Source organism: Nelumbo lutea, chromosome 5 (assembly GCF_056320005.1).
Source record: "Nelumbo lutea isolate HS-2025 chromosome 5, American lotus-T2T, whole genome shotgun sequence".
NCBI classification, from domain to species: domain Eukaryota; kingdom Viridiplantae; phylum Streptophyta; class Magnoliopsida; order Proteales; family Nelumbonaceae; genus Nelumbo; species Nelumbo lutea.
This window is the reverse complement of record NC_142688.1, coordinates 29505911-29530215: the sequence shown is the minus strand read 5'-3', so window position 1 is coordinate 29530215 and position 24305 is coordinate 29505911. Positions and strand designations below refer to the sequence as shown.

General features: G+C 35.2%; 2 protein-coding genes and 1 long non-coding RNA gene across 3 annotated transcripts; all 3 read left to right on the top strand.

Annotated features, from left to right (window-relative positions):
* Positions 1–2441: 2441 nt before the first annotated feature.
* On the top strand, positions 2442–8394 carry LOC148851349 (2,3-bisphosphoglycerate-dependent phosphoglycerate mutase 1-like). The gene is made up of 9 exons (XM_088947005.1): positions 2442–2925; positions 3760–4037; positions 4255–4478; positions 5315–5433; positions 5517–5673; positions 5874–5975; positions 6067–6186; positions 7958–8022; positions 8107–8394. Exons 2-8 carry the CDS (start codon positions 3767–3769, stop codon positions 8003–8005), a joined length of 1041 nt encoding a protein of 346 aa, XP_088803131.1. The 5' UTR covers positions 2442–2925; positions 3760–3766; the 3' UTR covers positions 8006–8022; positions 8107–8394.
* A 6167-nt stretch (positions 8395–14561) lies between these two features.
* Positions 14562–20607, top strand: LOC148851348 (type I inositol polyphosphate 5-phosphatase 5-like). The gene is made up of 10 exons (XM_088947517.1): positions 14562–14935; positions 15118–15205; positions 15330–15407; positions 15809–15896; positions 15994–16098; positions 16271–16838; positions 19472–19665; positions 19776–19884; positions 19973–20121; positions 20251–20607. The coding sequence occupies exons 1-10, from the start codon at positions 14828–14830 to the stop codon at positions 20471–20473; spliced, it is 1710 nt and encodes a 569-aa protein (XP_088803643.1). The 5' UTR covers positions 14562–14827; the 3' UTR covers positions 20474–20607.
* A 1968-nt stretch (positions 20608–22575) lies between these two features.
* On the top strand, positions 22576–23549 carry LOC148851347 (uncharacterized). The gene is made up of 2 exons (XR_016099828.1): positions 22576–23035; positions 23342–23549. It is a non-coding gene; the product is annotated as an uncharacterized LOC148851347 (long non-coding RNA).
* The last annotated feature ends 756 nt before the right edge of the window (positions 23550–24305 follow it).

Below are 24305 nucleotides of genomic sequence, written 5' to 3'. Positions count from 1 at the left end.
CGGGTAGTACATTGTAACGATTACTTGTGCAGCCCTGTCAGGTAACGATTGCGGCAGGAACCCAGTGGCGGTTACACCTGATTTGACAAGAACGCCCCTATAAAAGCCCTTTTATCGAAGGAGAGAACTCTCTTTCGAATTAGATCTGAACTTGAATTCTTACTTGCTCACGAGCTAATCTCGAGATATAGTGATCTAGCGCGACCTACACTCTTAGCCTTTTATACTATTTTCTTCCTCCCTGGCGTTCTAACTTAAGCTTCGGAGTATTCCTGTCGGAAAAGTCCCCCAGAAATCCTTCATCTTCCTCTTTTCAGGTGCCATTCGTTGCCACTAAGGAACCAGTCAACAGACAGGTAGGAGTGTCTGGATCGTGCCGCATCACATACCATTGAATTAAGATATTTAAAGAAAGGGTTATTATCAGATAATAAGTCCCCCTCACTTTTCTAACATTCTCCTAAATTACCCTAATTTTTCAATACCTCCAAGAGCCCTCAATGATTGTATGCGTTCACTCAGTTTAATTTTAGTGATCATGACATAATTGATCTACATGTGCAATTTTTAATGACAAAACTAACCTTGACCAATCACTCTACCCTATTAATTAACTTTTTTATATGATAAAAATACCTTGGTTGATTTCTCTCCTCCATTTCATTTCCTATTTTATTTTGATTCATCTAACAACATATCAATGGTTCCATTTACCCACCAATAGTTCAATTTGAGAGAATTGTGAACCTATTTTTTAGTTTTGGGTCAAAGGATGCAGTTGAATAAAAGGGTATCATTGTAACGTTGCAAAAATAATTAGTTTTCTAACAACAAATGTACGATAGATAGGGCTTTGGATGTATCGAAAAGGCATGGGAAATTTTTAAGAGAAAGTTAAAAAAGTAGAGGGATATTTTAAATAATAATCCCTTTAAAGAAGTAAACAAAAATTTTCAAAAGAATCTATATTATACCTTTATTTGTATTTGTTGATGGCCAACTCTTCCTTCCGTAGAGTCAATGATGGAATAAAAAGTTAAAAATTGATTTAAGAAAATAAACAAAATAAAAAAAAAGATATTGAAATAATATAACTATATAAGCATATTTAGTATCAGTTTCATAATATATATTTTGAAATCAAAACTAATACTTTTATTATTAAGGGCACTGCTGCACTTCAGTTTCATGGTTAAAGCCCAAAGTGGGCATAAACCCCAGGAGAGGGAAGCTCACCCTGGTCAGGCCCATGATCAACCCTAGTCCCTAGATGGCTAGATCCATCCGGTATGTGTTCAAACTGGAACCCATGTGCGAGTTCTATGGCTAATTGGCTGTAACTACCAGAAGAGTTGGATGTTGGAGAAAGACAAATGCAGAGCCATATATGTGGAATGATAGAATTTGTAGAGAGAGAGACATGGCCGGCTCAAATGATTAGCCTCCCTCATGGACCTCATGGACCTCATGGTTGTTAGTTGGCATCTGGCGATCCACTTTTGATGCATTCTCCTCTCAACCATTGACGACGCCAGCTGAGCTGACATTCATCACTAAACAAAAAAGTTGAAGCAGTCAAGGTCAGGGTTAGGCATTAGAATTTGAGTTTGTCCGGGCAAGGTGGTAGGTGTGTGGGTGTGACTTTGACTGTATTGTAACTTCCTTACGCACCTCTACCACGTGATCTAATCGCCCAATGACCCAAATGCCTGAGCCATGAGCCAGTCCATGAGGTAGGTTTCTAATCTTATTTATTTATTTTTTGACAATCAACACTGTAGTTGAGGAATTCATGATTTTGAGGTAGGTCTGATTTGGGAATTCATGTATTGGGTGGGTTGGTATTGGTCTTTAAAACATTAAAACTCCACCAAATCCTAAGCCCAAAGGTTGTTGGACTTTTCTTTATCTCATTCTTCTATATATATATATATATATAATTTTGGTTGCATAAAAAGGAGAGAGAGTCGTCAGGACACCACTGTAATTCATAAATCATAAGCAAATCCTCTAAGTTAAGACGGTTTATTAGCAAAAATGTGTGTGCCCACTCTTCTTTTCTCTTTTACACAATTACACTCTTCTCTTTTACCTTAAGACTCCAAGAGGCCAAGACCCAAGTGGCCAAGTCCAAGGTCAAGAGACCTAAAATAAAACCCTTTTTGGGCCTCAGCCTCATCAAATCGAGCTAACCCTCCACCTCCATCTAACTCTCTTCTCCGTATATTCAGCACCACATCCATAGAGATAATGCAATGTGCCTCTACCTGATTTATAGCGTAGTGAAAATAGTATTGGACGGCCTTTAAATAAAAAAGAAAATGGTGTTGGACGGTCCGGATTCACAGCTGCCTGACCCACGTGGTTCTTGTCAAGCATTAGCCGTGGGACTCAAAGTACGGACAGTGAGTAATACGTTTAAGTTTAACCGCCCTTTTTATGTTTTGTTTTTCTTTGGGTCTCTCTAGAGTCTAGACCTAGAGAGACACCGGATTCAGTCAGTTCAAGGCTGTTCGAACAATAACAATCTTCTTCCTAAATCCTAGTTGTAGTTGTCTTAATACACGCATACACACACATTCCAATTGAAACATACACACACCAACCCACTTAGCTGCTACGCGCGCCCTTGAGTTTGTCGACTTGGACGAGTTTATAAACGCCACCTTGGGGGTCGCCGTGTCAGCCTCTGTTCTTCGCCTTCCTAACGCACGCCACCATTCTGCATATTTCCTTTCTTCACATCTGCTTTTCTTGATCTCTTCTACTCCCTTCCCTCTTTCCAGATTCGTATCAGTTTTTTCTCCGGTTCGCACATTCTTCTTCGTTAACCACTGTTCTAAAATCCAGGAGTTTTTCTCTCTTCCTTATTTTGCCTCGGTTTCATCGGAACCATCCTGCGCTTTTTCTTTTTATTTTTTCAAGGTAAGCCTTTTATTCTGATTTCTTAACGATCTTTTCCCTTACACGACCTGGTTTTCTTTGCATTGCCTCTTTGGTAGACTGCTATTCCCCTTCCTATTGGGTTTCCTTCTCTTGATTATTAATTCTTCTATATATGTTTTCCAATTTCTACGATTATGTGGTTGTAGGTTTTTGTTCTAAATAGTTCTCTTTGGAATCTTGGGTCAAAAGAACTCTTTTTACTTGATTGTTGTTGTTGTTATTATTATATTAGGGGGGAAATACAACTTCGGAATTTGTATTGTCAACTCGTTCTTTCTGGGTTGTTGGACAAGATGCAGGGGCTTATTTAAGGAAAAATTGTTATCTTATTTGTCTTTTGTTATGTTTTAGTTTTTGAGACATTAAGTTGGATTTGATAAATAATGGGTTCATCTGAAATTCCTTGTTGGTGCATGCCCAAATCTTTCTTTCCCTTATTGGCTATACTTGATCAAAGATGATTTTTTTTAATTGCGAAATTATTTCTAATTTCTTTTCAATTCTAATAATAATATGGAATTGTTATGTAACTGGCGTAGGCTTTAGGTGCTTGATTAATGCATTCCTGCAAACCGGAGGTCGAAGTTAAATCCTTTATTTTCTGCATTGTTATCTAACATGTTTTCTGACGTTTCTGTGAAGTAAATTTTATATGTTTTCTTTCTTTGATGTATGTTATCCAAATCTTTTTCTGAGGGTACCTGTTTTTATGATTTTATCGTTTCTGTTTTCTTTTCTGTTGCCATTAAATGGACCGAATCCATCTCTCTAATATATTTTCTGACATAACTCCTTCTTGAACTGCACCTGCAGTTTCAGGATGGCTGCTGTTTCCTTACACCAAGCGTTTGGGACCATTCAGACCCACGGGTTTTGCAACGAATCTGGTTCTCAGCAGAGATTCGGTAATTTTTCAGTGAAATTGGTTTCAAAAGGCTTTGGGGTTGACGTTAGACTGTTGAAAAGAGGAAGTTGTAGCTCTAGTGGTTGGAAATTGCATGTAATTCAAGCATCAACATCCAACACTTCAGTGGCTGATCCAGTTTCATCTCCCTCAAACAACAATATAAACGACTCTCGAAAGAAATCAAGTAGGTTGATTCTTTCTATGCAGGTTTTGAATTTTGTAAACTGTGGCATGTGCACTTATCTTGCCTTGCTATATTTATGCTTTAAATTGTACATCTCAAAGACGGGAATACTTTCAATGCCAAGTTAGCTTTAGTTAAATTTACTTGGGTATTCTGGAAATTAATGGGGTTCTTTTGTCACAACCTTTAAAGTTCATTTTTTTGGCATCTATTTCAGGTGAAACTGCTTTGATCTTGATTCGGCATGGTGAGTCTTTGTGGAATGAGAAGAACCTGTTTACAGGTTGTGTTGATGTTCCCTTGACCAAGAAGGGTGTTGAAGAGGCAATTGAAGCTGGCAAGAGAATTAGTAATATACCTGTCGACATGATCTATACATCTGCATTGATTCGTGCACAGATGACTGCTATGCTTGCCATGACACAGCATCGCCGCAAGAAGGTATTTCTGCATAGATCATCATCATCATCATCTAAGCCTTGTTTAGGGTTGGCTACATGAATCCTGTTTCTCCTATTTATGAGCACAAAAAGACAATACTTGATCCTTGACCATGAGAGTTTGGCTTTCAACCTGACACAACCCTCCTCCTATATCCAGCTTGGGACCTGTGGTGTAAGACAAACTTGCACTGATGGAGGGGACATTTGGCAAGTCTTTTTGAAAGATATTCTGGAAGCTCCGATAGTTAAAAGGCGATGTGACCTTTTGCATGGCTTGAAGACCCTTTGGTTAAGGCACATCTTTTCGAGTGTCTTTCTGCATAAAGATGAATTGAAAAAAAGGCGAGAAGCTTCATTTGGAACTTCCCAAAAATAGTCCAAAATGGGCTTCCCGCATCTTTTTGAGGCTGTGGCTTATAGACAACAAGATGTTCAATCCACTTTATTTCTGCATAGATTCATGATATTGAGACAACAAATGTTGGTCTTTATTTTGAGGCAATTGCATGTGTATTCTGTCTGGCATTGGGCCTGAGAAAAGGCTTAAGAAGTAACAACACTTAATGTATTTAACAGTAGTTGCTTAGTTTATAATGTTTGTCTCCATGAGGCATTACCAACATGGTGTTCCAATTCCAACCTGCCAACTGTAGCTGTCTTGTAAGCATCAATTGGTTTATGCTTGGCACTTGAATATCTTGGATGATAGTACTGAGAAGGTGTCCCTACTATCTCCATATGCATCTTGGTGTAATCATGTAAAAGCGCAAGTCTAAATATTCATCAGTTATTAAAATATACATTAGTGTATTTATCCCAATTCGCATTTTGTAGGTGCCAATAATCATGCACAATGAGAGTGAACAGGCAAAAGCATGGAGTCAGATCTTCAGTGAAGACACTAAGAAACAATCTATTCCAGTTATAGCAGCTTGGCAATTAAATGAAAGAATGTAAGTACTTCCCCCTGTGTTTGGTTTTACACAAATTTTCACCCATCCTAGCATGAGGGTATATTATGCATTTTTCTCTACAGGTATGGAGAGTTACAGGGTCTAAATAAGCAGGAAACTGCAGATAAATATGGAAAAGAGCAAGTGCATGAATGGCGTCGTAGTTATGATATTCCTCCTCCCAATGGTGAGAGCCTGGAAATGTGTGCTGAAAGAGCTGTTGCCTATTTCAAGGAAAATGTAAGTATCATTATGAAATTCTTTCTATCTTATGTTCTTGTAACATCACTAGGTATTAGTGTTTGGATATCCATCTCCAAAAGTTGAAGGGAGGCTGTACTTCTGCTGTTTTAGTTTTCCAATTCTCTCTCTCTCTCTCTCTCTCTCTCTCTCTTGTTTCTGTGTGGAAAACCATCTCAGATTAAGAGGATTTATTGCAGATTGAACCTCAACTTCTATCTGGGAAGCATGTAATGATTGCTGCACATGGGAACTCACTGAGGTCCATTATTATGTATCTTGACAAACTGACATCCCAGGAGGTGAAAACATTGTCTATATTGCCATGCTCGTATATTTCCTATACTTTATTTTATTTTTCCCTTTTATGACGCTGCTATGTTTCTTCTACAGGTCATTAGCTTAGAACTATCAACTGGGATTCCTATGCTCTACATATTTAAAGAAGGGAAATTTATCAGGAGAGGTAGTCCAGTGGGACCTACAGAGGCTGGTGTTTATGCTTATACTAGAGTAAGCAACTTCTTCCACATTGTTTTTGCAATTTTATGAACTTATCCAAGTTTTAAATTTTGAATTTGCTATTTATTCTGGTAGGTATTTTAAACAGCACTTGAACATGCCATGAGATATGCCATTAAACAGGCCAGCAGATTATCTGTTTCTTACTCTCTTATGAGAGATTAGTCAAATACTCCAGAAATTGTTTTGATGTTAGTTTTTTAGTACTGTTAGTATGCCTTGAGGGTTCAGGGGAAAATTCTGTATGTGGTAAGAAAAAAGAATTCAAAACTTAGGTTTTGTATTATTGTCTTTATACATGTCTTTGTTACCGTAGAGGCTTTGAGCCTGGTTAGGACCATGGTTCAAAGTATCGATACGATACGTCCAATATGGGGCGTATTGTATCGTTTCTTTTGAAAAAGATACGGTCCGAAACGCTTGTTTCCAGGTGTTTTGGACCCCCAATTTTTTTTAATAATAAAAAATATCATATAAGCTTCCCAAAAAACTAAACTTTGAAAAAAAAAAACTAAAAAATGAAGTATGTATTGGTCGTTTCTAAGTACTGATACGATATGACCGACACTCGTATCATATCACTACTTTGAACCTTGGTTAGGACCTAAAATATGTGTATGGCATGTTCCTTTGATATATGTGTAATACACCCAAAATTATGTAGAAAATGTGCCTTCCTGACCAGAGTAGATCTTGAAATCTTTGCTGTGATTTACAATACTTGTCAAACTGGTCCACTAGGTTCAATTTGCCTGTGCTTCTGTTCAAGTTAATTGACATGAAATTGGTAAAATGGGTCAAACTGGAATATGCTAGAATCTGTTGATTTCCTTGGTGTGTCCTAATTGTGTTTTGTTGGAGTCCGTGGTTCTGTTCTTGAAGAGGTCCTGTAATTTGACTCTCAGTGAACTTTGTGTTATAGATTGCTTCTATCAATCTCTGGAGCCCTTCTATGTTCCAGTTATATCTGGTTATGAATCTCGGTATCTTAGCTTTCAAGAAGCTTTGCTATCTCATCCATATATTTTGAATTATGAAACTACTTTGGACTAGAAAATTCTTAGTTGACTCCTTAAAGCCCATTATTATTCAATATTCAGATAATATTTTGACTTTTTATAGTGGTTTCATCTCGTAAAATTTAATTGAACTCATTAGTACAACAAGCTAATTAAATCCAGTCCCCCTTTTTCTCTTCCCCTAAAATGGGAGAAAGAGAAAAGAAAAAGGAACAAGACTAGAAGCACTAGGTTAGCAGTGGGGCAGTGTTCATAATTATACACTGTTTCTCCTTTAAATGTTTCATTAATGCAAGATACCGTATGTAATAAAAAAAAGAAAAAGATAGGAAAGAAGAGCTAAGGTAATAACTTAGCAATGAAGAAAAAAAAGATGAAACAAAGGGATATGTTTTGAATAAATCCTGTTTGGGGTGCCTCGGGATTGGCTGCTAGAGGATCCGTTTAAAGATGCTGGTGTTCTCTCTAGTCGGATAGTATATCATGTTTATTTGTGGCCGAAGTGACACATGGAGAATGGGTTAATTTATTACCTTAGAGAACGAGTGTAATGCGCATAGGTTGAATTTCTGAACTCGTGGCTCAATCAAATAAACTATGCTGTGTTACTTCACAACATGGAAATAAAGGGACCCTGGCTGTATCTGATTGATTTTGTTCTTGTATCTACTGTATATATTTATACTGAAGGGAAAAAAAAGCTGATGAGACCCTTGCCATTTGCTACTGTTTCTTCTGTGCAGAGTTTGGCTCTTTACAGGCAAAAGTTGGATGAAATGGTGTCTCATTAACTTGATTCAAATGAAGGGTAGAACCAAGTTTGTTTTCATCCTTTTTTATTGTACAGGTTTCATCGACTCTCTCTTATAGGCCTATTTGTTTATTTATGCAGGTGGTCATTATGTGTTTGTATCCTCAACATTCATTCATATTGGTGTTATATCGAGTTATCATTGTACTTGTCGATAGGAGTATTTTTTTAAACAATATAGATAGACTAGAGAGTTTCAGTTCAGCCGTGGATAAGCAAGCTAGATTGTTAGCGTTTTTCATTTTGGGTTGATTGCTACAGTACCCGGCTATTTTGTGGATTTAAGATGTAGAACTTGTAGTTCTGTAACAGAGACTGCTTTTTTCTTTTTGTTTGAAATAAGAGAATATAATTCTTTTGTTATTTTTATGTTCATTTGTTTATCTATTGTAATGTTCATGCTAAAGAATGGCGCAGTTTGAATATTTATCCAACGTCACTGTTCGATTTCTTGCATTATTTTTGTGTATCGAGTACCACGAAGATGGAAATCTATCTCGTGGAAATAATGTGAGTCCAATTCATTTTGATCTAGATTGGTTTCAATCCAAACCTTGTTCATTGACACATATATTTTTATCTTTTATTAATGGACCAGATATTGGGTTAATCCAATCCAGTCCAATATAAATTTGTTACGGACAGATCAGGTCCAATCTAATTTAATAAATATTTTGGATCGGATTGGTCCAATCTAATATATTTTGTTGGTCTGTTCAATCCGTCCAAATTGATTTTGGATTCGTCCAATCTCTTTAATGATACGTGTGCCACGCACCGTTAAGTTCTAGACCAAGTGTGAGGGCAGGTAATCCAGCTTGAGAGTGCAACCGTTGGGGTGCTGGAGATGCATCAGGGTCAGGGCTATGGGGATTGGTTCAATCTTTTGGGGGCGCTGGGGTACCTGCCCTGATTCATTGCCAAAGGGAAGTGGGGTCTGATACCTTTTTATTGGGATAATGGTAGAAGTTACTGAACTGAATGGCTTATTGCCTTGGGGGATGAATTATGCGATTTGGTAATTATGGAGCTCAACAGGTGCTGTTTTTCTGCATGCCACTGTTTTTCTCCATTTTCTTTTGTCTGGGACCTGACCATTGGTGTCGCCGTGTCCCGAACCTCCCCTTTAGTTTCACTTTAACAAAAAAACAAAACCTCCATTTCTTACGGAAAATGTTAAGCCGGTGCATTATTTTTTTAAAATATCCATTTTACCCTTTTGTATGTTAGTTAATATACTTTTATTAAAATACCCCCATTTGAAAATTGATTAAAAAACTCCCTTCAACTTATTTATCCTTTTCTAATTTCTGAACTCAACCGTACAAAAAATGCAACTTTTTGATTTTTCTTCTAAACTATGTTTCAGGAAAGAGTAATCCTAAAAAGTTTGTCATTTTATTCCTCCTCTTTCAATGTCCCTTCACTCCATCGACTTAAGAAAAGGTAGCCGTTGACTCTTTCATTGTTGAAACTTATTTCAATTAGGTAAAGAAGCAACATCCGATGCTTGGGACAATGGGGTTTCTTTGAACTCCATTGACCTCTCTAATAACTTTCTTCAAGGTGGGTTCTCGAATTTCTTCACAAACATGCCAAGTTCACATAAGACTAAACTCGCAAATAACCATTTGAGGTCAAACATTTCAGATATTGTATTACCAGATGTGCTTTCCTCTATTGATCTCTACTCAAATAAACTCTATGGGCCACTATCAACATTTTTAAACACTAACAAAATCAGATTTCTGGAGCTTGTAGACATCTTAAGCAATCAAATCATAGTTGAGATTTCAGAGTTCAGTGAAGGTTCAGGTTAGAAACTGCTGAACTTGGCAAGCAATAAAATTTCAGGTCAAATCCCATATCCAGTCTCAAACTTTATTGAACTAGAAAGGTTTGATGTTTCAAGGAACCAGATTAAGGGCACCATCCTTGCAAGCTTAGGCCAATTACCAAAGTTGCAATGATTCGACTTGTCCATCAATGCTCTTAGTGGCAAGACATCAATTCTCTCAGTGGCAAGATCCCAAACAGATTTTTAGGCCTACAAGTCTCAAACATGCAAGTTTTATGGCAAAAAAACCGTGGAGGGATACCACAAGGGAGGCCATTCAACATTTTCCCCGTGCCTACAAGAGTAGGGTCAATGAAATGTTGACCCAACTGCCAATGGGCATTTTTCATGCCCTATCAACACTATTAGATTAGATTAAGAGACAATTCTATTTCATAATAACTGAAATCCTTCATTTTTTATTGAATACACTATTACACTAATTGTTTGCTTGTTTTCCAAGGGAAGCAGTCCATTAGATTTGATAGTGAATTTAGTTAGCTCTATACTCAATACTATTCAGGCTATTCAAGAATAAGAATTATATCATTCCATGTATTAATAGTTGATCATGCAATTAGAGAGAGAGAAAGAGAGAGAGAGAGAGAGGATGTGGAATTGAAATTGGATTGCTATTATGAAATGGATTCCACTAACAAAATCCAATGATCAGAACTGGTTTAAGCATTTAATGATGGTAGTCAATCCATACATTAAGGTTACTCAAAATGGCCTCTATGAATATATCTTATAATCTACCCTTCTTCTTCTTCTGCTTCTGCTTCTGCTTCCGCTTCCGCTTCCACTTCTGCTTCCCTCTCTGAGCTTCCTTGCTCCTGGTAAAGTAAACAGGCATTTACAATAATGTTATTAATATTATGACATCAAAATGAGAAAAATCAGAAACAAATAATTCTATATGTTAATTGGGAAAGAGAATAAGCACGAAAGTACCCAAATTCATATTGATCTTAGAATCAAGGCTACAATTATGCATATCAATAAGCACTATGGAGACATCCTTATTACATTCTTCACTGCAATCAAACAAAAACCCAACTTCCATCATTAACCAATAAAAACTAAGAAGTTGCTTCAAGCCCAGTACTTGAGTAGTGCTAGTAACAATTTAGCGACATTAGAAACAGATCCACATGGAATCAAAATACTATACAAACTTCCTCCCAGAATCCAAGAAACAACAGATGAAGATGCATAGGAACAAATCGCAAGGCTTAACAAATAGACATTCTGAAAGCCCAAAAATCTTAGACGAACAAAATAACTAAATAATAGATGAACTATTGATTGAAAAGATGAACCTTAGCATCTAGGGAAAGCGCTTCCATCCTTTGCATGTTTTAGAGTACTTTACTCTAGTTTGAACCTCTTTCTTACTCTCGGAGTAGACTTTGATGAAGCTCCCGCCATGTTTTGTTCAATAGAGAGACCAAGATAGCAAGAGAGAGAGAGAGAGAGAGAGAGAGAGAGAGAGATTCAACGGTGAAAGAGTCAATGACTGTCTCTTTTTGAGTCGATGGAGTTTGAAGGGACATTGAAAGAGGAGGAAGAAAATGACAAGGATTACTGTTTTCTTGAACTGATAGAGCTTGGATGAAAGATCAAAGAGTTGCATTCCACATATAGTTGAGCTCAAGGATAAGAAAAGGATAAATAGGTTGAAGGGAGTTTTTTGGTCGATTTTCAAATGGGGGTATTTCAGTAAAAGTATATAAACTAACTTACAAAGGGTAAAATGGACATTTGAAAAAAATGATGCACCGTTTAACATTTTCCATTTGGGTCAATAATGGAAGAGAAGTTTTTGTCAAATTCTTTAAAAGTCTAGGGGAGCTTTTTGTATTTTACCTTTTTTTTCAGAAAAATGTCCAACCAAACACTTTCATTTTTCGAAAAAAGAAAAAAAAGCGCCAAAACCTAAAATGATGCAAAAGAACAAAGCTATAGTGTTTTTGAATAGTTTAAACACCCTCAGATTATACATAAGGTTCAGTTTTGAAATAATATAAATACAAATATGTATAGTATAAATACCCTGTGTCCCTGTGCAATGCACGGGTTTTGTCAAGTAAAGCTAAAGCAAAAGGAGCTAGCTATAACATATGTAATTGGGCCGAGGTGGTTCAAGTTCAATCCAATCATTAGTTTTCAGTTGTACAAGCTTTGTTATTGTTTATTAAACTGTGTTAATTATTTTAATTAAATTTATTTTTGTTAATTAATCTTAAATAATGATAATAATAATAATAATATTATTATTATTATTATTAATTCTACTTCCATATTCTAATAGAATTTATTTTGAATAATTAAATGGAATTCAAATTATCCAAGTTATAACTTCTGGTATTTTTCAATAATTACTGATAATTTATTGCTAAATAATTCAAACATAAAAATAACTATTAAATTTGGGTAAAACTGAATGATTACTGATAATTTCCAGTAATTTGAAATAATTATTGATTATTTGATTTTAATTAAAAGAAAATAACATAAAATTATTGTCAATTTTTGTTAGTTTTCAATAACTACTGATAATTTATTGTTAAATAGTTAAAAGAAAATAACAATAATTTATTGGTAATTTCTAATAAATTTGAATAATTATTGATAGTTTATCATTAAATAATGAAAATAAAATAACATTAATTTACTGTTAACTTTGGGTAAATTTGAATTATCACTATAATTTCTGTTTATTTTCAATTAATTAATTAGGTTAAATTTCTCACAACGTATTCAAATAATCCATTTTAGTCGGCTTTTGACCTAAGGCATTGTTGAAACATATATAGAATGTAACATGATTATTCAAAATTGATAAATTAGATTGTATATTTAGATATGTAATTGAATCTCTCCATTGTGATTTGCAATACCGATAATTTGAACCTTGCTTAGAATATTACATTAATATCCAAAGCATGCCCATCTGTCATTCTCTTTTGAAGTTTTCGCCAAACATTTGGCATACCATTTATCAATACACATAACCTGACATGCTGATGATGCAACAAGCTGAAATCGACAAAAAGGTGTTCACATTGACATCGGCCTCCATCAGGGCAAGTCGTTGCCCATACACTTCCAATAGCCTTTTACAAAATATCTCCTCCTGATATAAAATGTATAAGCAGGAAGATATTATCAATGAAAGGTTGTAAAAGACTGTTCGAACGGTCTTTGCCTGACTGAAGCCGAATTCGTTGACTGACACATTATCATGCTTTTGGTGCTCACTGTGAGTCCTGTTGGTCTCATATTCCTCCCGATTTTGTATTTTCACCATCTGTATCCCGGTCTTTTGTTGGTTGAAGGAAACCGCCTACCCCAAAAAATAAGAACCTACTTAATTTTTTGAAGGATGGTTTTGAGTTGAGCTCAGGCTACCTAAGGAGTAAGGGCCAACCCAGTTAGACCCAAACTCATCCCTGAGCATAAAATCTCAAGCCCATCCGATTCAAAGGCTTGGGTTTGACTCCCCAAGTTGCAGAGCCCTAGCATAACAAAGAGAGAAGAAAAAGAAGCTGATGAAGAAGAAGAGAAAGCAGCCGTAGATTACGAAGGCCAAAAGCATTCATGCGAGGGAAACTCCTAATTTTTTTTTTTTTTAATCTCGGGGAAAGTACGTTTTATGTCAACTTTTAATGTGAAAACTTACTTGAGGATAGTAAACTTTGAAATTTAAATATGTAAAAAATTTCCATCTTATAAAATCTAATAATCTGATTCTGATGGGGACAAAAATGGTATAAAGATTATGAAGATTGTATTTGAATTTAATTTTTATGACTTTGGTGGAATCTAAGGCAAATATCCATTTTATATAATATATAGATTATCATAGCCTTGAATATATTTTATATGGTAAATTATTGAAACCTCCTCTGAAGTTTTTGGTTGTTGATAAAACATCTCTGAGTAATTGCAATCATCTCCCATGAACTTTCACACAGTGGCAAGTAGACACCCTTTGACCAAAATGTTTATTTTTCAAGTTTTCTCTGCCTATAAATCCTTACCTCCAACTCTTCTGATCTCTTTTCTGAAATTGATTTATTTTTCCAAACTGTCCTTCATATCAATCGCTCAAAGGTAAAGTTGAAACATTCATTTCTCTTTTTTTGAATTTTCATAAATTTTGTATTATTTTTCTCTAAAAATCAGCATCAATAATAACTGCATAGATATTATGAACATTTTTGTCTTTTTTAGAAGATTCTAATATAAAGGGTTTACTTGTATCATAAATTCAGGGGTGGGGATTCAATTACGAAAGTTTAAGGGGGGTTTCACACACAAAACATACCATTTTCATTTTGCCTCAAACCATGAAAAACTTTTTCACTGTATCTGTGCTATGTATTTTTTTTCTTTTATAATTAATAATGGCATTTTCTTGCACATCTAATATAATTAATTAAGTATCCAAGTAATACTAGACATGCATGAACATTTCAATTTTCTCTGATTTTTATTTAATTTTCTTCCACTTTTGCTTCGATTGCTATTTTTGTAATTGTACGTGGCATGACTCAACTGGGATAAAAAGAAAATTGCGGAAAGCCCACCTGTGAAATTATTAGCTTTGCATGGCGAGTTCTTCTAACCAGAAAGGCCGAAACGCGTTATGGGCATTTCTGTAATTTTAAGCCATTATAAATCTAAGGAAAGAATTGTTGGGGCGCGTGGTGTGGTGAGTTGGGTTGACGAGTTCTCCTCATCATCCATAACCCCCGAAGTTGGTGGTGGAAGAGTATAGGCGAGGGGGAGAGAGAGCGGGACAGAAGGAGAATCTTGAGTAGATGGGTTACGGTCGCCTCTCTCTCCCTCTCTGCATTTGATAGACGATCTCCGGGCACTGTTTGTGTTCCGGTGGCGTCACAATCGCCGGCAAAATCAGATTCACCATTCACTCTTGAGTGAATGAATGAAATATGAATGATAATTTACCTTAGCTCACCGATTCGAACTGGACCCTCCTACGTTGAAATGACCAAAACCAACACTTCCCCTGATAATTCTGTCAAGAATGACAAGAAGAAAAAGGTAGTTTTTATTTCTTTTTAGAATTTAATCATTAATTGTTTATTAATCCAATAGTTAATTAACAGTATATACACAGTTTTATTGCTCCCTTTTTTTTTTGTTTATTGTTACTTTATTCTGATTGAATTAACTTGTCATTAACAATTTTTTATTAATAATATATAAAATCTTTCTGGTCGAAGTCAATCATTCCAAAGATTTTTGGTTCGAAGTGGCGAAATGGGAGAGACCCAGATGACGATATATTTGAACGAGAGGAAGTTGTTGTTGGTACTGCTTTCCTCTTCATTCTATCAATTTTTCTTTCATTCTATCCGAAATCTGTAAATCTTTGCATCAAGTTAAGGTGTGATTTCTTAAATCTTTGTTCCGATGATCTTCATCTGATGAACAGAGATGGGAAAGAGGATTAAAAACAGGAGGGCAGCCTTCTTGGAGGAGGCTCCTTATTTTATGAGAAAAAGCTTCTCAGGTGAGGGTTACAACAAATACATTTTACTAATTAAATGTTTCTTTATATGATCCCTGCAGGATCTGAGATTCTGAATATCTCCTAAAACAATTTTTTTCTTTTATTCATTTCCTGGGTCGGTTAAAGATTGAAACCCATGACCGTGGTCCGTGGTAGAAACAACCATCGTACCCTTCAGTACAAAAGACAAAAATATTCCCTATCTGCTTGTCCCAGATAAATTGGCAGCTTACCTACCTTGTTAGAGCTGTGCTCTGATTATTGGTTTGAATTTACCATACAAAGAAAGAATAAAAAAATATAGATATATGTGTTCCGTCTAGTTCTTGACTCTGGAAAGTGAAATCCATTAGACTTAAAGTACGTAAATTATGGTTTTAGTTCTTCTCTTTTACCTTCAGATAGACAGTCAAATTCGAGAATTGAGGGGCTGAACCTCTGCAACTTTGAACGCCCAATGGCCCAACCAACTGAAGTTCAATATTTCCGGTATAAGTTGTTGCTATGGTGGCTTTTCCTTTAAACTTAATTAATTGAGCTGGCCGTGATCCATACTAATCGTGTGCGTGTATGCTCTGAATTGCAGGATATTCGTTGGAACATGGAACGTAGGAGGTAGGTGTCCTAGTAATGGCATAAACCTTGAAGATTTCTTACAGGTTGAGGGCTCTTCAGACATATATGTTTTGGGGTATGCTAACAACTTCTTCTTTCAGTAGAAAAATGAGAACAACAGAAGGAAAAAAAACTGGGATGACTACTTGTTATTACTAATAGTTGTTGTTGCTTTAAACGAGTCCAAAGCGCCAAATATGGATCAGAGTAATGCAGTTCTCCTCCTCTTTCTGTATTATTTTGTTCAGGTTTCAGGAAATCGTTCCTTTAAATGCAGGAAATGTTTTAGTGATCGAAGATAATGAACCAGCAGTAAAATGGCTTGCCCTTATATGTCAAGCACTTAACAAACCACGTGATTATTCTAGCTTTTGTGATATGAGCCACAAAAACAGCAGCAACCACCACTCGAAGGAATCGAAATCCAATGAAGGTCTAAACTTTCAGAAGCCATCACTCAAAGTTCTGAGTAAAAATTATGGAGTGGATAGCAGCCTTCTTAAGATGTGCAATTGCCCATTGGAGTCGTCGCTCATGGAAAGACGGAGGTTCAGAGACATGAGCGAGAACATAATTCAGAGAACAGGAACGGATGATTGTTTGCGCATCCGGTACAACACCCTAGGTGATAATGACATACTTTCAGTTCCACGTGTATCGCCATCACCAAGCAAGGTGAAATATAGACTTATAGCGAACAAGCAGATGGTGGGTCTCTTCCTTTCCATCTGGGTGAGGAACGATCTGGTTCGGCATATCGGTCATCTCAGAATATCTTGTCTAGGAACAGGGATCATGGGCTGCCTCGGCAACAAGGTAACTCAATATATATACTATACACTTAGTAGTTAAGCACGTATTTTAGGCGTAAGATTTTTTTTTTTAATTTTAGATATATCATACTTAAGATATGAATTGAAAATTAACAAAATTAATTATATGATTACAAATAAATATAAATACTTGTAGTAAACGTGCATATGCATTGCAGTGGAAACTTTAAATTACAATAATAATAATTATTATTATTATTATTCAATTTTGTATTCCATTTCTATCATAAATAAAAATAAATTTTATTTTAATAATTATTTTTATTTAATATGATGAATATATAACATAGAAATGTTTTTGACAAAACTTTATACTTTTCATTTTTTGTGTTCTATCTTTTTTTAAATATTTATTTTTAAGTTATGACACCATGGGTTTCTTTGAAAAGTTGGATCATTGACCCACCATTTAAATAAGAAATATTTTGCTTTCAAATAAGTTTTTATACTATTTGATTGGTAAAACATTTAGATATCGTATATTTCCAATATCATAGTCGAACCCAATTTTTGTATATTCTTTTGATTACATGTACTTTTTTATTATTTTTTAAAGATTTATTATTTAACTATCATACTATCGATTCATCCATTTGACCCAAACCACTATCCCACCACCCATAAAGAAAAATAGTATAATTTTAGGTTGACATTAAATTTTTTATGGCATTTCCATCATTGATAAAATTATTTGTTATGTATAATATTTATTTTATTTTAATATAATAAATGTATAATATTATAGATGTACCCACTATTTTAATTTTTATAAATATATAACATTAGATATTGCTCGAATTTTTCTCTACTTTTTCAATTTTTGTGATTCTTTGTATTTTATATTTTTAAACATTTTTTTATTTGATTATGACATCATTTCATTTCTAGGTTGATTTTAAATTTGGCATTCCATTTTCATCATTAATAAAAATACTTCTTATTCATACTTATTTTTGTTCAGTATAATGAATATATAATATTATAAACGTGTCCAATTCTTTTGATTTTTTTGTATAACATATTTTACTTATTTTAATTTTTATTATTTAATTATATCGTTATTTATGAACCCATTTGACCCCAAATAGCTAAATTGCTTACACATTATTGGGAGGGATGAAAATGATTTTGTTTTCAAATTATTTTTAAAATATTTATTTTTATATTATTTAAATTAATATTATGGATTTAATTAGTAAATTTAAATGATGAAAAAATATATCTTAAATATAAGATTTAATAAGAGAATATACCTTAGATATGAGATTTAATAAGAGAGAAATAGGAAAATAGTTTTATTTCCAATTGATTTGAAAATTTACACTTGATTCCGTAATTAATAAAGATATTCTCATTTATCATTAGTTTTATTGAATCGTTCAAGCCGTCACTTGGCTTTGATTCTGGGTCTAGTTTTATTGATGCTCGCACTTTCGATAAAAAATTGTCTAACCCTGGCAGTTCAACTATTGACCCCTTCAACCTGGTCACCGCTTATTGGGTCGTAGGTTGCATACTTAATTATGTGCAAATTTTTGGAGGCTATAACTTTACACTCTAGTGTCCGATTGGGGTGATTTTTTTTTTTATTTTAGGTAACTTTTCAACAAGGGCCTTAGGTGCCTTGCCTAAAAAATCTTTTTTTTGGTTCCAAATTGCAATTTTTAATATTTTTATAAATAAAAATTTTAAAATTGAATTAAAAAACATAAATAAATGTAACATAATACATATTATACACACACACACAGATGATGTGGAGTGGTTAGACTCGTTTGGCCTTGATGATTGAACCGATGATTTGTGACCCAAAGGCAAAAGCATATTGGTTTTTTAAAACATTGTTTATCATACTTATTATTGTTTAATATGTCAAATATATGATGTTAAAAATGTTTCCAATTTTTTTCTTTTTATTATTTAATTGTGGCGACATGGATTGAACCATTTGACCAAAAATGGTTTATTTTCTTACCACTACCTAGATGAAAACACTATTTTTTCAGGTAGATTTTAAAAGTTTTATGTTATTAGAATTATTAATTTATTATGTATGGATTTAATTATAGAATTTAATGATGAAAAGAAAGAAAAATGCGTTAAATATATGAATCAATGAAGGTGTGAATGCAAATTAATACCTTAAAACAGAATTTAATGAGATACAATTGAATGTATTGAATATCTTAAAATTACCTCTTTTCAACTCATTTTATATTAATATTAGATTACACTATTTACTCTCATTTTTTATCAATAAATATAAATATAAAGGGATAAATTTTGTACTCAAAAAATTCCATAAACATTGATACTTTTTGCCTAAAACCCTTAACTCGTCAAGGTTAAGATTTTATTACCAGTTTGACTGTTCGCTCTTGCTAGAGGTGCTCAGTTTTCTCACGATGAACTTAATTATGGATAAAGAGATAAATGGGGTTTCTTCACCCCATGTATGTGTCTAATGGCAACTGTTTCTTCGATCTGTTCCCTTGTTTTCTTTATGATGAGAACTGAAGTAATAGATTGAACTTAGGATTTAAGGTTGCTGAAACTGGAAAACAGGACTCTCTACGTTCCACTCACTCATCAACAGGGTGTATATTTATATTGCAGGGTTGTATCTCGATAAGCTTGTCACTGCACCAAACGAGCTTTTGCTTCGTATGCAGTCACTTGGCTTCAGGAGAGAAGGAGGGAGACGAACTCCGAAGGAACTCTAATGTGGATGAGATCCTTAAGAACACACAATTCCCCAAGATTTGCAAGAATCCAAGTCGTAGAATCCCTGAAAGAATCATTGATCATGAGTATGTTTATGTGCTTTAGAAATGATGTCAAACTATCCAGCTAATCTTATTGGTCCTTGTAGTTTCTAACCTGTCATCATTTTGATTTAATGATGATCCAAACATAACAGTCGAGTAATTTGGCTTGGAGATTTAAACTACCGGATGACCCTAAGCTATGAGGAAACAAAGAGCCTGATGGAGGGCAACGATTGGGATGCCCTCTTAGAGAAGGACCAGGTTTGCATTCTTTCAACACTTTCTCTGTTGACAGCCCTACACAATATATAGTTGAAGAGTGCTTCTCTAACCCATATGCTCTGCACAGTTGAACATTGAGAGAGAAGCAGGGAGAGTATTTTCAGGGTGGAACGAGGGAAAGATATTCTTTGCCCCTACTTACAAATACTCCTTCAACTCGGATTCTTATGCTGGGGAAAGCGTTAAATCAAAGAAGAAACGTAGGACTCCTTCATGGTACACCTCCCACTTCCCCTTTTGTTTTCTGGTCTCAGTCACAACTCACAAATATACTGGTAGCGCCATAAGGATAAGAGATAGAACCGTGAATAAGAATGGCTTATTGATGTATGAACTGAATTCCAGGTGTGATCGGATACTGTGGTACGGCAATGGCTTGGAACAATTATCATACATTCGTGGGGAATCAAGGCTCTCAGATCATAGGCCAGTATGTGCAGTCTTCCTAGCAGAAGTGGAGATGAAAAGCATACCCACCAACAAGTTCAGGAAGGGATTCTCGACGGCCGCTTCGAGATTGGAATTTCACGACGTAATACCTCAGAGGCACAGCTTCTATGAGTACTAAAAAGATAGAGTTCTACTCCTGTATAGTTCTATAGAGAACCAAGTACTCCTGTATACCTGCATAAAGTAGACCTGGATACTAATTCCTGGATACTAATTGTTTCCATAAAGTAGACCTTGGTATCTCCCTCTGAAGACTTAAGCGTAGTGACCGGCATCTCATCATCAATCAGAATCATGTCCTGGTACATGAAGGCCCAACTGTTGAAAGACTTGCGTGATAGAATAGAAGAGAAAACTAGTAGAAATTGGCAATTCGCCTGCTTAGGTCAGGGGTAGTACAGTGTATAATGGTATTGGGCTAGTCCAGGTCCAGTTCGGTACTAACATGGGCCTAGGCTGGACTGCTGGATTTTCAGAGAGAGAGAGAGAGAGAGAGTCATACTATTAAGGCTACTTACTTGCCAAAGTCATCCTAATTGGCATGGCTAGGAGTTCAGATTTGTGAGACGCGCCTTGTGGGGGAGCCCATATGATACTCCCAGGCCTGCTTTTCAATTATTCAGTAGTGCTGCAAGTTAGGCCGGGTTGACGATCAAGTTAGGGTTTAGGGTTGGAAAGTGTCAACCAGACTTAACTTCATGTTGGGTTAGGGTACAAGACTCCATTACATGTGCATATATATATAATTATATATTGATCTAGTAATTGTTACATATGTCATGATCTCATGTGTGATATATTAGGGATCCATAGTCCCTCTACACAATATCAAGTTATTCAACCATAACCATAACTCCTTAAGCCTTTAAACCTTTTTTTATTTTAGAAATTACATCCTCCCATCTTTTCCATTTGTCACTTTGACTCGTCGAGGCATTGAGCATAGGCTGTAACTCAGACATTGAATCAACCATGGCTGTATCTTTACTCTTCACTAGATCAATTTATACTTCATACATGATACCTCTGCTTTGCCCTTCATCCCAACTGCGAAGTGTTAACTGCGCCCCCAAGTCAACATTATTGCCTTGTTGGGTTTCCCGTTCAATTGTTGTCGTCGGCCCGCCGTTCTCCTCTTATTGCCGCCCAACTGCCCAACAGCTAACACTCAAGACTCAGGAGTAAGTTCAGTTCCCTTTTTTTCTTTCATCAATAATGCATTAATGAAAATTTTAAAGATTGAATACAGCTTCAACTACCATTGGATTGATCGAACTCCATCATTCTTTTGGTTAAATGTTTCAGTCATTCAGCGGAAATTTGCCTGATAGATTGTCTTAATAAACGTACATCAGGATGGGCATCACACCGTAAATAGAGAGCATTTTTTATACTGATACTCGTACATCTTTTTGGACTCAATTTTTGTTCACAAGTTGAGGGAGAGAAGGAGGTTGGGGGTTCAAGATTTAGGGTTGACCTTAATTTGGATTAACCCGGCTTGATTTGCAGCCTTAATATTGAGTTATTACTTTAATTTGAGGTACGCGTTCTGTTGATTTGAAGCTTAATGATTTGTCAATATCTGATTTTTACTTAGTCCACTGTCTGAACCCTAATTCACCCCAAACACTTGATTATATTGTTTTAATCTTTCTGAAATATTAAAAAGCCTAAAAAATTCAAATTTTAGTTCAAAAACCCTTGGATTCACCATTAAATTTGCTCGAAATCAATCTGATGGCCCTGATTAATCCCCATCTACACTTTAACCATTAGATCAAACATTACCATTGGATTCAAGACCTCTCAAAATACTTATCCATCAAATTTTAACTCAAAATTCCTCCCTTTACCCTTTCATCAAACAAAAAATCCGTTTTTGGCTTAAACACCTACAACTTAGACCCTTTTGATCTTAACAGATCTGAGCTAATCAGACCACACCATAGAATCCTAGACACACTGAAACATCTACTCACAAAACTTCAATTCAAAATTCCCTATTTGTCTCTATCGAATCAAGATTACATTTTGGATCATCTAGTTGATTCAAATTCCCACGATCATGACCTTTTAGACCAAATCAGACATCACCATCAGATTCTGGAGTGGTTAGCGACTGTCTTGGGTCTTTATTAGAAAAAAAAAAAAAGGTTTTTAATGCAATTTTCAGAGGTCTCCATCACCTCTATTTCCACAATTGATGAGTGGCAATCCATTTCAGCCCAAGTGAATCGTTTTCCAACGCTCTGATCCTCCTTCTATTAGATCTCTCTTTCTCTCTTCTCCTTCCCATCCTTGCCGTGTTTGCTCCAGGTTGTTCTTCACCCCTATTCACGCCCAGTTCATTCACAATTCCTGTGATTTCTTCCCATTTTCGCAGAACCCTTTTCTTCCCCAATATTCATATCAATTTCTTTCAACACTTGGACTCCCAATGATCGATCGTCGAAGCTTTGTTTCGTCGGTTGAGAGGTGCAGACGATAGCTGCGGCAATAACCATCCCTTGAAGTCATATTCTCCTCAGTCTCAGGCGAAAACCCATATGCAAGTGATCGTTTCATCCCTCCCAATCATTAGTACGCATCACTGTTTGAAGAGAGAAAACTAGGAGCCATTTCGATAATCTGATTCATTTGTAGAATCATTCAAATTTCGTCTGAAATCCCACCTCAGGTAAGTTATATTCCCACCCGATCTTTCTCATTTTTTTCTTTTTCTTTTTTTCTCTACTCATTTTCTTTTGTATGTGTTATGGATTAACCGGCACTTGGGGTAACTGTGGGAGTCGGTAATGAGAATTCCGTCGAACCGGCCTCCATGGAATCATCCTATCATGTTTGTCCATTGTTGGTCACCATTTTCTTTTTTTTTTCTTTTTTGTTTTGTTTTCTCTGTGAATCAGTTTCTTCCCTGTTGATTTCCATCAGTAATTTGCTGCTCATTTTATCATGTTTTCTCTTTCCGTTCTATGGTGATTAGGCTCCATTGGATGTGAAGATTGATCAGTTTTGAAGTCTAGTATAGGATTATTCTTTGTCTCTGTTGATTTACGCGGTCTCTGATATTCAAAACCAATGTAATGATTTACTCTGTTTTTGATATTCAAAACCGATGTGTAATGTTTGCCTCATAATTTGGTGAATGTTAATCTGTTAGTATTTTTTTTATATATACTTAGTTCTTCCAATGTCATGAGTCTGTTGATTATTTTGTTCTCGAGATTGTGTGAAAAATACATTTCTTCATTGCCAGATGTCCTTGACACCAAGTCAGAGAAAGTGCAAACCTGACATCTCTTGTAAGCAGGGGCTTGTCCTACGGCTAATCAATATGAATAAATATGAAAAAGGATAATGATGTAAAAAAAAATATAGGATAAAGATTAGAAAGGGGATGGTGATCGGGGAAGACAATAGATCAAGGCTGATTTGGTCATTGTACAGATTATAAGAATGAAGAAGGGTCCAGTTGCCCAAAGGGAAGCAAATTTGAAATAAAATAAAAAACAAAAAACGGAAAAGTAAAAGCTTGAAAGTGTGTAATAACAGGTTTAAACAATGGACCCAGGTTCTTAGTTTGATAAATAGAAAAATGTAAAAAAAAAAAAAAGAATAAAAACTAGAAGATAAAATGTCAACTTCCATAAAATTAATAAGTAGATAGGGTTTCATAAGAAAATAGAAAAAATAATTAAAAATAAAAAATAACTGATAAAATGGAAAAGGGAAAGAACATAATAAAAAATAGAATAATAAAAATATTAAATTAAAACAAAATTAATAATTGATTATATCTATTAGATTAATCAATTGTGGGCCCCCACTTATTGGACCCGAGCAAGGGGTACCTACCCCTTCCCTCTCCCATCCAGTCTAACCCTACTAGTTATCCAATGCCTTGGGCCTTGTTGTCACTACAAATACAAAATGGTTATTTAACGTAA

What these genes read in the sequence shown, in the direction of transcription:
- LOC148851349 (XM_088947005.1), top strand. Translation starts at nt 3,767, where the DNA reads ATGGCTGCTGTTTCCTTACACCAAGCGTTTGGGACCATTCAGACCCAC. An exon ending in CACAGCATCGCCGCAAGAAG is followed by an intron (nt 4,479 to 5,314) that starts GTATTTCTGCAT and finishes CGCATTTTGTAG; the next exon opens with GTGCCAATAATCATGCACAA. An exon ending in ACAAACTGACATCCCAGGAG is followed by an intron (nt 5,976 to 6,066) that starts GTGAAAACATTG and finishes TTTCTTCTACAG; the next exon opens with GTCATTAGCTTAGAACTATC.
- LOC148851348 (XM_088947517.1), top strand. Translation starts at nt 14,828, where the DNA reads ATGATAATTTACCTTAGCTCACCGATTCGAACTGGACCCTCCTACGTT. An exon ending in AGAATGACAAGAAGAAAAAG is followed by an intron (nt 14,936 to 15,117) that starts GTAGTTTTTATT and finishes TTCTGGTCGAAG; the next exon opens with TCAATCATTCCAAAGATTTT. An exon ending in ACTGAAGTTCAATATTTCCG is followed by an intron (nt 15,897 to 15,993) that starts GTATAAGTTGTT and finishes TCTGAATTGCAG; the next exon opens with GATATTCGTTGGAACATGGA.